General features: G+C 41.8%; 1 protein-coding gene across 3 annotated transcripts in view; it reads left to right on the top strand.

Annotated features, from left to right (window-relative positions):
• The window catches only part of Uaca (uveal autoantigen with coiled-coil domains and ankyrin repeats), a 98,376-nt gene extending 90,556 nt beyond the window's left edge, over window positions 1–7,820 (top strand). For all 3 annotated transcript variants that reach the window (XM_017799010.2, XM_008836393.3, XM_008836394.3), the window contains 3 exons: window positions 1,210–1,362; window positions 3,982–4,047; window positions 7,623–7,820. In XM_017799010.2, the coding sequence (XP_017654499.1) occupies window positions 1,210–1,362; window positions 3,982–4,047; window positions 7,623–7,694 (291 nt within the window). In that variant the 3' untranslated portion in view covers window positions 7,695–7,820. The remainder of the gene's footprint in view (window positions 1–1,209; window positions 1,363–3,981; window positions 4,048–7,622) is intronic.
• Window positions 7,821–11,825: the final 4,005 nt, after the last annotated feature.

Genomic DNA, 11,825 nt, shown 5'->3' with positions numbered 1-11,825 from the left:
TCCAATTTTATAGAATAGATTTTCAACAGTATTTTAAAAATATTTTTTATTTTTATTTTTTATTATTTTATTTGTATGAGCGTATTGCTTATATGTATCTAAATGACCCTGTGCTGTGCAATGCCTGTGGAGGTCAGAAGAAGGCATCGGATCCCCTGGAACTGGAGTTATAGCCAGTTGCTAGCTGCCATGTGAGTGCTAGGAATTGAACCCGGGTCCTCTGCAAGAGCAGCCAGTGCTCTTAACCACTGAGCCATCTCTCCAGCCCTCAACAATATCTCTGAAACTGGTAGCTGCATAATTTGTGCCAAGGAGATGACATGTGAAGATGGACTGCAACTTAATGCATTCACTACGTACTCATAAACTGCCCTTTACCTGATAGAGGAATATGGTGATGTGAAAAAGCAGGCTCAGCCCCAGCTCTCCTCAGCAACTCATCTTCCCATAAGACCTAGAATTTAAATTCTCTCAGCTTATGTGGAAAGTTCTTAGGAATACAGTAAATAGATCACTGTAATAGCTAATTCCTGCATCTACTTGTGCATGTTGCCAGTTAATAAATATTACAACTCCTGGGCTGGAGAGATGGCTCAGTGGTTAAGAACACGTCCTGCTCTTCCTGAGGACTTAAGTTCAGTTCCCAGCATCCATGTCAGGCAGCTTATAACAGCCTGTAACTCCAGCTCCGGGGATCTGATATTGTTTTCTGGCCTCTGCAGGCACTGTGCACACCCCTCCCCCTACATGAATAAAAATTAAATATTTTTTAAACTGTTTAAATAAATAATATGCCCCTGAAGAGAACAGGGCTCATAAGTTAATTCTATAGACACGTGAGCCGAGCTCTTTGATTCTCCATAATTAGCTGCATAAAACCTCCTCCCAGTGTTCTGTATATTACCTGGGAGATAGTTCATTTATCTCACAGAGCCTGATGTCCTCTCCAAAAGTGAAAAAACTAAGTTCATGTTCTGATCTTAGGATGTACGTATTTATTCTTAAGTTGGTCTTGTCTTTGCAAGAAATGTATTGAAAAGAATTTAATCCCAGGAGTTATACAAAGCATGTGCTGTCTGTTGTGTTGATAGCCACCTTGGCAATTATCTATCTACCTGCTACATGCAGTCAGAGTCTCAAAAGAGACTCTGTTCATTAGAAAAGATTTATGTGACTGACGTATGTTTTCCCTTTGCTCTCTCTCTAAAGATAACTGAACTGCTTAATGACGTAGAAAGACTAAAGCTGGCACTCAACGGTCTTTCCCAGCTCACATACACCAGTGACAGTACAACCAAGCGGCAGAGCCAGCTGGTTGACACCCTACAGCACCAAGTGAAGACTCTGCAGCAGCAACTGGCTGTGAGTGACCAGGCGCACTGGAGGGAGTCAGCTCAGTGTGCGTGTGTGTGTGTGGGGGGGGGGCTGTGTGTGTGTGTACATGTATGTGTGCGTCTTCCATAAAGACAAAAATGAACTGGATTTGTATATCTGTTCACACTCAAGTGTGTAATACTCTTTGATGAATATTATCTTTACTAGTGGTATAATAGTATCATTTATTTAGTGCCTACTATATGCCAGGCACTACATTAAACATTCTGTTATTTTATCTCTAAACTATGACTTCATCACCATCCTACAAAGCTGGTTTGAGTCCTACTTTAAAAAAAATTATTTATTTGTATTTTTATTTTATGTGTATGAATGTATTGCCTGCATGTATATAACTGCACTTAGGTTGTGCAGTGCCCACAGAGATCAGAAGAGGGCATCAGATCCCCTGAACTGAAGCTATGGACAGATGTTAGCTGCTATGTGGGTGCTGGGAACCAAACCTGGATCCTCTGCAAGAGTAGACAGTGCTCTTAACCACTGAGCCATCTTGCCAAGCTCTGATTTTACAGTGTTACTATGCTAAGACATTATGCAATCACTTGAACAAAAGTCTGACTCTTAACTTTAGTTTTTAAGAGTGGGCCAAACTTGGAAGACCCTCAGTCCCCTAGATGTCTCTTGGAACCGTCTGTCTCCTGGAGCTGTGCTGATGGAGCTGTCTTGATTGAACTCTGTCTCTGGAACTGTGTGTCCTGAGTTTGGCCCCACCCATAATTTTATTCAAAATGTTTTCTCCAGTTTCAGTTGGGGAAGTACAATCTTGGCTTTACCCTAATCCTAACAGACCATCTGGCCTTTTCATCTCTAGTTCTAGAATATCTCATTCATTCAAGATCATATGTCCTCCCTAATCTCCATTGTGTCTAATGGAGATGGGCACACTGCCTTTCAGCAATTTGATATGTTAATTATCAATCATACCCACATTCATTCATTTATTCATTCATTCATTATCTTTTTGAATGGAGTACCAAATTGAGGTTGCCTAGAAAATGAGATCAGGTGTCCAGGTCACAAGACACAGGTTTTGTTAGGGTTAATTGAAAGTCATTAATCTACTTTCTATTCATTTATAAAAGTCATTCCTAAACCCTTTATTATTATTATTATTATTTTCTTATAAATTTTATTTATTTTTATTTTATGTGTATGAGTGTTTTGCCTGTATGAGTTGTAGGTACACTACATGTGTGCAATGCCCAAAGAAGCCAGAAGAGGGCATTGGATCCCTTGGAAGTGGAATTACTGATAGTTGTAAGCCACCATGTGGGTGCTGAGAATGGAACCCCAGTCCTGTGCATGAGCAGCCAGTGCTCTTAACCACTGAGTCACACCTTCAGCCTCGATTCCTGCTCTTTAATTCTTAAGAAAATAGAGTTTAAAATCCTTGATGTTTGAGGTTGAGCATCCCAGGATGGGCAGCCAGCTCCCAGCCTATCATCTTCCTCCTGTGGTATGCTTGCTAAAATATCTATCCACTAAACTAAGGGAGGTTTTTGTCACTTTTCATCTTTGTAAGTAAGACAAGCATCCCTGTGCTTTCCTTCTGTGTATCTATATACATTAAAAAGATGGCTCCTGGAGCTGGAGAGATGGCCCAGCAGTCAAGAGCACTGGCTGCTCTTGCAAATGACCCAGGTTTGATTCCTGGCACCCACGTGGCAGCTAGCAACCATCTGTAACACCAATCCCAGGGGATCCAATGCCCTCTTCTGATCTCCTCTGGCATCGCATGACATGGGTGCACTTACATACATGCAAGCAATACACTCACACACATAAAATAAAAATAATAAAATATTTTTTAAAAAAGAAGGCACCTGGATTTGGAGCTAAAACAGGAGTTCCAGTCTAACACCACATGGACTACTCCTGTTAGTCCTTGGCTCTCCATCCAAAAAAATAGGATAATAATGGATTTCTTACTCATATCTTTACCTGAATGAGTCATTACACACTGGAATATTAAGAAAAACATAACCTAATCAAATGTAAATTCTTGCTAGCATTTCCTCATTTTGTAGGAATTGTTATGAATCAGCTTAGAATGGAAGAAAGTTATCACTATACTTTGGATTTGAACTGTCCCCCAAAGAGCCACTTACGAAAACTTAGACCTCAACTAAGGAGGAGGTGGAGGAAGCTCTAAGAGGCCGGCCTGCTGGAAGGTCTTGTGCTCACCAGGAGCATCCACTCTGATGGGGATCCTGGGGCCCCATCTCCACTACTCTGCATTTGTGTACTATGTGAGAAACGTGACTTACCTCCCCATCACAGTATGCTACAACACAAGAGTTCAAAACAGTGAGATCAGCCAACCACAGGCTGAAACTCTGAAACCATGAACCGACATAAACTTTTCCTTTTTCAATCTGATTTTCTTGGGTATTTTGTTATAGTAACAGAAAGCTGACCAACACAATTTAAGGAATCATTTAAAAAATTCTGTTGACCTATAGATTAATGGTGGTAAATTTCTGATTGGATTATCAAAAAGGCCTCGGGACAGCATTGTCAGGAGCCACCCATGTTTGCAGAGGTGAGTGCTGATGTTCTCATCCATCTGTCTTTCCACATTTCTAGGATGGTGACAGACAACACCAGAAGATCATTGCTATCTACAGGACTCACCTGCTCAGTGCCGCTCAGGTGAGAGCCTTGGAGCCTTTGGAAAGGGTGTTCATTTTAGAGAAAACCAAATACTGTTTTTATTTTTAAGTAAACTTATGTGAGCATAATTAACATTTGAAGTTGCTGTAACCCATATGCTTATTTAAAAATAATTGTGTTTCTTTTAATCATGGCTTGCATATCCCCCAGAACAATTTACAAAGCGATACGGCAACACAACATCTTAAATTTAGTGTTATCTCCATCTGCTCGTCACTCATCCCCTAGACAGTTTGGCAACACTTGGTGGCAGCTCACGTTAACAGTGTCGTCAGCTGGGATGATGCCTTGACATCCACACGTGGCTGTCGGCTGAAAGAGGAGAGTGGAGAGGCTTGCATATGTTTTGTGGTTACTTAGGACGGTTTCTTTGAAATAGAGAATTCTAGAGAATTCTGAAGATGGCAAAGAGGGTGTGCACAGAATTTAATAGCTAAGGGAAAAAATTGGTCTTTTAAGAGATAATTGATATTTATTGAGCCTTAAACTCAGTGAAGCATAAGATTATAAATTCTCTTCTGTGGTGGTGTGCGGCGAGCGCCTTTATTTCCTTTTAAAGTCATACTAAGATGTAAAGGATGCATTGTTACCACTCCCTGGAAGTGAGAAGAGCATCTCTAGAATTCTCAGAATAGATTTTTCAGGAAGATAACGAAAAGAGACAAATGTTGGAGTGACAAGTGAGAGATAATAGGAATTATGTGGATTTGAAATGTGTTAGGCCACACACACTCTTTTACAGAAAAAGAAGGAAGGGTGGAGGAAAGATGGGTGCTGAGAGCAAACTTTAAAGAAGCATTTTTTTTTTTTTTAGTAAAGAAGTCAAAGCATAAACATAAAGCTACTAGGTGACATCAGATTCTTAAAGTCAGTAGTCCTGATTTTTCTATGAGGATGGAGGGAGCTTCTTCCTGGTACCTTCTGAGCAGGTAGTGCGAACGCTGCAATGGGAATGCGTATTGTCCTTACTAGAGAAAGCTGTAGATGAGTTCCAGCATAGGAAGTTCAGGAAGGGAAATGGAAACAGAAAACCAGGCTGGGGAGATGCCGCGGTGGGCAAAAGTGCTGTTGCTCAGGCGTGAGGGGGACCTGAGTTCTGGGTTCCAGTGCTCATCGAATAAGCCAGTGTGGCTGTGTGTTTGCCTGTAACCCAAGCCCCAAGGGGTACAGCGACAGGAGGATTGCCGGGGCTCACGGACTGCCAGCCTAGTGCCAGGCTCAGTGAGAGACTCTCCATAAGGGAATAAGGTGGAGAGTGATAGAACAGAGCACCCAGTGTCCTCCTGCACACACATGTACATGCTTATACACACACACACACACACACACACACACACACACACACAAGGATGAAAAACATACTGGTCTTGGTCAAAGGAGGCAGAGCTTGCTCTCACTAAAAAATGTGACAGAGTCACAAACCTGCCTTGGTAATCCGTACTTCTGAGATCTGAATTGGTTTCTGCTGAGTGCCCATAAAACAGAAGACCAGCAGTGGGCACCTGATGTGGACTTGCTGCCTGAAGTCATAAAGTTACCTAAGGATCCAGTTTAGTCAACTGTGGCTAATGTTTGAAACCTAAACCCCCTGCCGTCGTAAGAGCAGATCTGGGAAGCAGAGCTTTTCATATTCACACAAGTGTCTGTTCAGATGCTCCAGCAGGCAGGAGACAGAAATGTGAGGGCTGTGGTGAGCCACCACATACTTGCATTAGTAACCTTTTCTTACTTAAAAAAATTATGTGTCTGTGTGTGTGTTTCTGTGTATGTACATGTGTGTATGTGTGTGTCTTTGTGTGTATGTATGTGTGTCTGTGTGTATGTGTATGTGTGTGTATCTGTGTGTCTTTATATATATGTGTGTCTCTGTATGTGTCTGTGTATGTGTGTGTATATCTATGTCTCTGTGTCTGTATATCTATATGTGTACATGTGTCTGTGTGTGTCTGTGTCTCCATGTATGTGTGTACATGTGGTGTATATGTTCCAGAGTGCAGGTGCAGAGGTCAGAACTAGATGTCAGATGTCACGTGTCTTCCTTATCCCTTTCTGCCTTATTCCCTTGAGACATAGTCTCTCATTAAACCTGAAGCTCCCTATTTCCAATAACCTAGCTGGCCTATCTCCATTTCACAATGCTGTGGTTGCAGGTGAGTTCACCATACCCAACTTTTTACATGAGTGCTGGGGGTTTGAATTGGGTCCACTAGCTTGCAGAACAAACACTCCTACCCACTGAGCCATCTCCCTAGCCCCTACTTTATTGCTTTGTTTAAAATACAAATGGCTGATATGCTTGTGAAAGGACTCTTGACTTAGTGGTGGGGTGCCAGTGAACAAGAGGCACCAATTTTACCTGGAAGCCTGGCACAGATGATAGTCTGTAGCATTTGCCAGAGTATTTGGGAAATGGGCCTTTCTACCATCAAATATTTCTATTGAGGAAATTTTGTTGTGCTTTGAAAAATTAAATATTGAGCCTGATTTTGCTATTGTTATTTTTTCTTTTTAATTTTTTTGAGACTGGTCTCATGTATCCCAGGCTGCCCTTGAATCCTGATCCTTCTGCCTCCACTTCCTGAGTGATGGGATTGTAGGTGTTGACTACCACACCTGACTTTGAGCTTGCCTTTTGAATCAGGAATCTCTTCTCCAAGTATCAGTCTAAAGAGATTAGATATATCTTTAATGTCCATTATTAGGAAAGGCTAAAGAAACTTAGTATGTCCATACAATGGAAATCATATTATAAAAAGTTGAAACAAGTGGCTCTGGAGAAAGATTTCTAGGACACTGAGTCCTAGAGATATGCCATATGACCCTGTTTATGTGAAAATTATAAGTATGGAAACGGGTTTTCCTCAATTCTTTTACTGATTAAAAAAAAATCAGGGGCTGGGGAGATGGCTCAGTGGGTAAAGCACTTTGGTGGAAGTATGAGGATCAGAGTTAGGATCCCCCACACCCATTTAAATGTTGGGTAGGTGTGACAGCCCACCTGTCATCCCAGGTCTCAGGAGGCAGAGGTGGGAAGCCCTCGGGCAAACTGGCTGGGGAAACTAGCCTTATCAGCATGCCCTGGGTTGAAGTGAGAGACCCTGTCTTAAGAAATAAGGTGGAGAGCAATCAAGGAAGAAGCCCAGCATCAGCCTCCACGTGCTCACGCATGCTTGTCCATATGTATAGCACCCGCGCGCACACACACACACACCCCTAAGAATCAGCTGCACCCACAATAACAAGAGTCCTTTCAGTTGACTTTTGTTTATTTCTAATGTATGCAGTCCTAATCATTAGAGGACAATTTGGAGAGAGGGGTTTGTCCATGTCTTCTCTGGTCCTGGGGTCCAGAGCCTGCCTTGTGTGTGCCTTATGAATTGACTGCCTTTATTCCCACCGAAGAGCTCTACCTCCTTTCCCAGTGATTTGTACAGTATATCCTTAACTTGGTGAGGGGTTAGCCTGTGACACACAACCAGTTGTGTCCTGGGATGAAGCTTGTGAATTCAGTGACAACGATGCATGCTGTTTCCTCTCTTCTGTCTTCTCTCCAGGGTCACATGGATGAAGATGTTCAGGCGGCCTTACTTCAGATCATACAGATGCGACAGGGCCTGGTGTGCTAGTCAGAGCCCTCCTGCAGTCTTTGGCTTTGTCCTGCTGGTGCTGAGCATTCTGGGTGCAACTCCGTGGCTCTTATGGGCCTTGCTCTGAGAGTATAATTAAAATAAAATATATTTTGTTCCATTGTAGATTTTAATTTTTTAATTAGATGAGTATGTATGTTACCAAGTTTTCCAATGTCAAATCAAATCTTATTTTCTGTATATGTTAATTTCATACTGTGGCAAACTGCATGAGACTTGTGTTGCCTTAACTATACCTTTTATTTTTTAATGTTTAATGTGTATGTGTGTACTTCCTGCATGTAGGTAAGTGCACCCGTGTCATACAATGCTCACCGAGGATAGAAGAGGCTGTTGGAGCCCCTGGAACTGGAGTTAAGGACAGTTGTTAGCTGCCATGTGGGTTTATCTATTTAATTTTCAACTACATTTTTTATAGAAGCCATCTGAACGAGTCCATGCAAAGAAGGGAGAGACTTCAATAATCATTTATAGATTCATTTCAGAGAAGTTAATTTGATTGGTAGCCACTTTTAAATGGATCAAAGGACCTCTGAGGGGCTGAGAAGATGGCTCAGTGAGCGATATGCTTGCCACACAAGCCTGAGGACCTGGCTTTGATCCCCCTAACCCAGTGAGAAGCTGGGTATGGCAGTGTGCGCCTGTAATCCCAGAGCTGGGAGGCACAGGCTGGAGAGTCCCTGGGGCTCGCTGGCCAGAAGTCTAACCGATTTGGTGAACTCTGGGTTCAGAGAAGAGACCCTGTCTCAAAAAATAAGGTGGAGAGAGATGGAGGAAGACATCAGATGTCAACCTCTGGCCTTCATGTGCACACGCACACATGCCCATACACACGTACATACACAAGTTTATTTTAAAAAGACCTTTTGGGTACTCATGAGATCCTTGAGCCTCATGTGCTTTTGCGGAATGGATTTTGTGGCTGGCCAAGTACATTTGTATTGAGCTACTTAGTCAATGTTTTTGATGTTTTGGAAGATACAAGTTTTTCTCTTATACCTTTTATGCCTTTTAAAGTAAATTTCTTCTCATAAGTGGTTTGCAGTGCTAAATTACAGTTAGATTAAGAACAGGCAGAGGCTGAACATTTGCAGGATTTCTAAGAAGATTGTGTCCTAATTGCTACCACAGAATCTGCACTGTTACTGTTGACTTCTTGCCACAGTCTTTAAAATGACAACAATGAGAAATGGTGTGTGGGGTGTTTCCAAGTGTCAAGAGCTTGGCTCTTTTCTGTAATTTATCTGACATTTGAGACTGTCATAATCAAAGACTCATGATACATGCATCCTCCAAATGTTTCAGACTTATTTATAGGAAAATTGGACTAATGAGATTAATAATATAAAATACAATTTTCTTGCAAAATTAGCATTAGAAAATTGATTTTAGGAAACATCCTTAAGGTTTTAGACAACAGTGCCATAGGGGGTAAACTGTAAGAATTTAGATAGCAAGAAAATAATTAGACATATTTGTGGTAAATTTTCTAACCAGCTATTTTTATTAACTACGTCTTATTAAGGAGAATTTATATGTCTTATTATTTTTATGAGTGTTGTGGTTACCATTCACACTAAAAATCACTAATTTGGCTGTTAGCAAATAACTGACCAAATCATTTCAGCTGAGCTTTCTTGTGTGCGTGAATGCCAGTGCACAGAAGAAACGTGTGTTTGTTCGTGTGTGTGCACACATTGTGGAGGCCCCAAGATGTCAGGTGTTTTCCTCTGACTGGTTTGCCCTGTGGATCCCCTGTCTCTGTCTCCCAGGTGCTGGGATCTTAGCCTGTGTAGCTTTTATGTCGGTTCTGGGGATCCAAACTCTGGTCCTCATGCTTGTGTGGGAAGTGTTCTATCCACTGAGCCATCTCCCCAGCCTTTTAGATTTTCTTAAAGACAAATTGTGCCTTAAAGATGGTCTTTGAGCATTCTGAACCAACTTTTTTTTTTAAATCCCATCTTAGTATATTTGGGAAAATTCCTGCTCACGCCAAAGAATGATTCATCATATTCTCCCTTCCTTCCCTCCCTTCCTTCCTTCCTTCTTTCTTTCCTTCTTTCAAGACAGGGTCTCCCTGTAGCCCCAGCCAGGCTGAAACTCATAGAGATCCACCTGCCTCTGCCTCCCAAGTGCTAGGATTAAAGCTGTGAGCCATCATGCCCAGCTATCATATTTCTTTATTTCTTAAAATGTTTTATTTATTTTATGTGTATGAGTGTTTTATCTGCATGTATATAAGTGCACCATGTGCATGCAATGCCAACAGAGGCCAGAAGAGGGCATTGATTCCCCTGGAACTGGAGTTGTAGACAGTTGTTAGCTGCCATGTGGGTGCTGGGAATTGAACCTGGGTCCTCTGGAAGAATTACAAGTGTTCTTAACCACTGAGCCATCCCTCTAGCCCCTATCTTATTTCTTTAAAAAAAAACAATTTGTTATGCAGCATTGCATAAGGCCATTTCCATGCAAGTACATAATATATTCTGGGCATGTTTATCCTCGTGCCCTGCTTTTCTTCTCCCCACTGTTAGTCTCCTTTGTCCTCTGGACAGTTTTATGGCACTTTGGTGTCATCTGTACACATATGGTTTTATGTATCTCTAAAGTCTAGGTCCCACAAATGACAGAAAACTTGTGCTGTTGTCTTTTGTTTCTGCACTGGCTTACTTGGCTTGGTATGATTGTCTCCACTTGTGTCCGTGTTCCTGCAAACAACCTAACTTCATTCATTAGAAGCCACTGTGTTTTATATTTCTTCAGTATATAAACAACCGTGAAAAGTGAACTGGATTTATTTTAATTCTTGAAGTAACTACATGAAGTTTACATGAGCAACGTCCGGTTTCCTTAGTTACTATATTTAGCATTGTCTTTCATTCTGTTTTGGGGGGTCTTCAGTTACCTGTTAAAGTACAGTAGTGGGCCAACACACTGAACTGCATATTTATCTTCAAGGTAGTATTTTCCTTAGTAGTTGGGGGAGAAATCATATGCATATTTTATCTTTTTAAAGATTTCTTAAGAATTATGTGTGGCCAGGTGTGGTAGCACATGCCTTTAATCCTGGCATTCAGTAGGCAGAGGCAGGTGGATCTCGGGAGGCCAGCCTGGTCTACACAGTGAGTTCCAGGCCAGCCCAGGCTACTGGGAGACGCTGTCTCAAAAAAAAAAAGTTATGTGTATGTGCACAAGAATGTGGGTGCCCACAGAGGCCAGAAGAGGGTGTCAGATCCCTGGAGCTGGACTTACAGGTGATTGTGAGCCACCCAGTGTGGGTGCTGGGAACTGAACTCAGGTCCTCTACAAGAACACAGCATGCTTTTAACAGCTGAGCCATCTCTCTATCTCTGCTTGTTTTATTTTGTCTTCACTTGTCAATAAAATGTTTTTCATAGAGTTTCTCTGAACATCTTTAAATCGTCCGTTCCTTATGTCCTTGAAGAATTTAGAGTAGAAATGATGGCCCCTGTATGGAAGATGATGGTCTTTTGGTCGGCCATCTGGAACCCTCTTAAGCCAAACATATTGTCCCATTTGCTCACCTGTTGATGTACAAGTCTAAGATTAGATTTACAGCACTGGTGATTAGAGCTTTGAAGTTCATAAATGAATTGCGCATAGATGGTGGGAGATGTTCTTTGCCATCCTGTGTTCAGAAAGATTGTGATCTCTGGAGAGATCAGTTGTTAGCACCTGATGTCGCAAGCACTCTCTGGGAGAGTCATCCGACAGGGCTGCGATGCTTTGTTCTTTAATCATTAGGGTTTTTCCCGACCATTCCTGCTTCAGCAGAAAAATCTCATTCCTTTTAACCTAGAGTCAGTATTAAGAATTATATATTAAAATTGGGCCATTGAGATGGCTCAGCAGGTAAAGAAACTTGCCGTCAAGTCTGATGATCTGAGTTCAATCCCAGGATTCCACATGGTGGAAGGAGAGAACCAACTCCCTCAAGTTGTCGTCTGACCTCCACATATACAGGTGACATAAGTGTGGCACTCGCCCCTGTATCCGTACTAAGGAATTATTAAAATCAAATATTCATGCAATGACTAGTCAGTAGGCATACATGTATTGTTCTAAAGTTCCAGGTGAATTTAGTGTGGG

This window comes from Nannospalax galili, unplaced genomic scaffold (genome assembly GCF_000622305.1).
Source record: "Nannospalax galili isolate Female #2095 unplaced genomic scaffold, S.galili_v1.0 scaffold54, whole genome shotgun sequence".
In the NCBI taxonomy this organism is placed as follows: Eukaryota; Metazoa; Chordata; class Mammalia; order Rodentia; family Spalacidae; genus Nannospalax; species Nannospalax galili.
The sequence above is the reverse complement of the archived record's forward strand: the minus strand, read 5'-3'. Positions and strand labels throughout refer to the sequence as shown.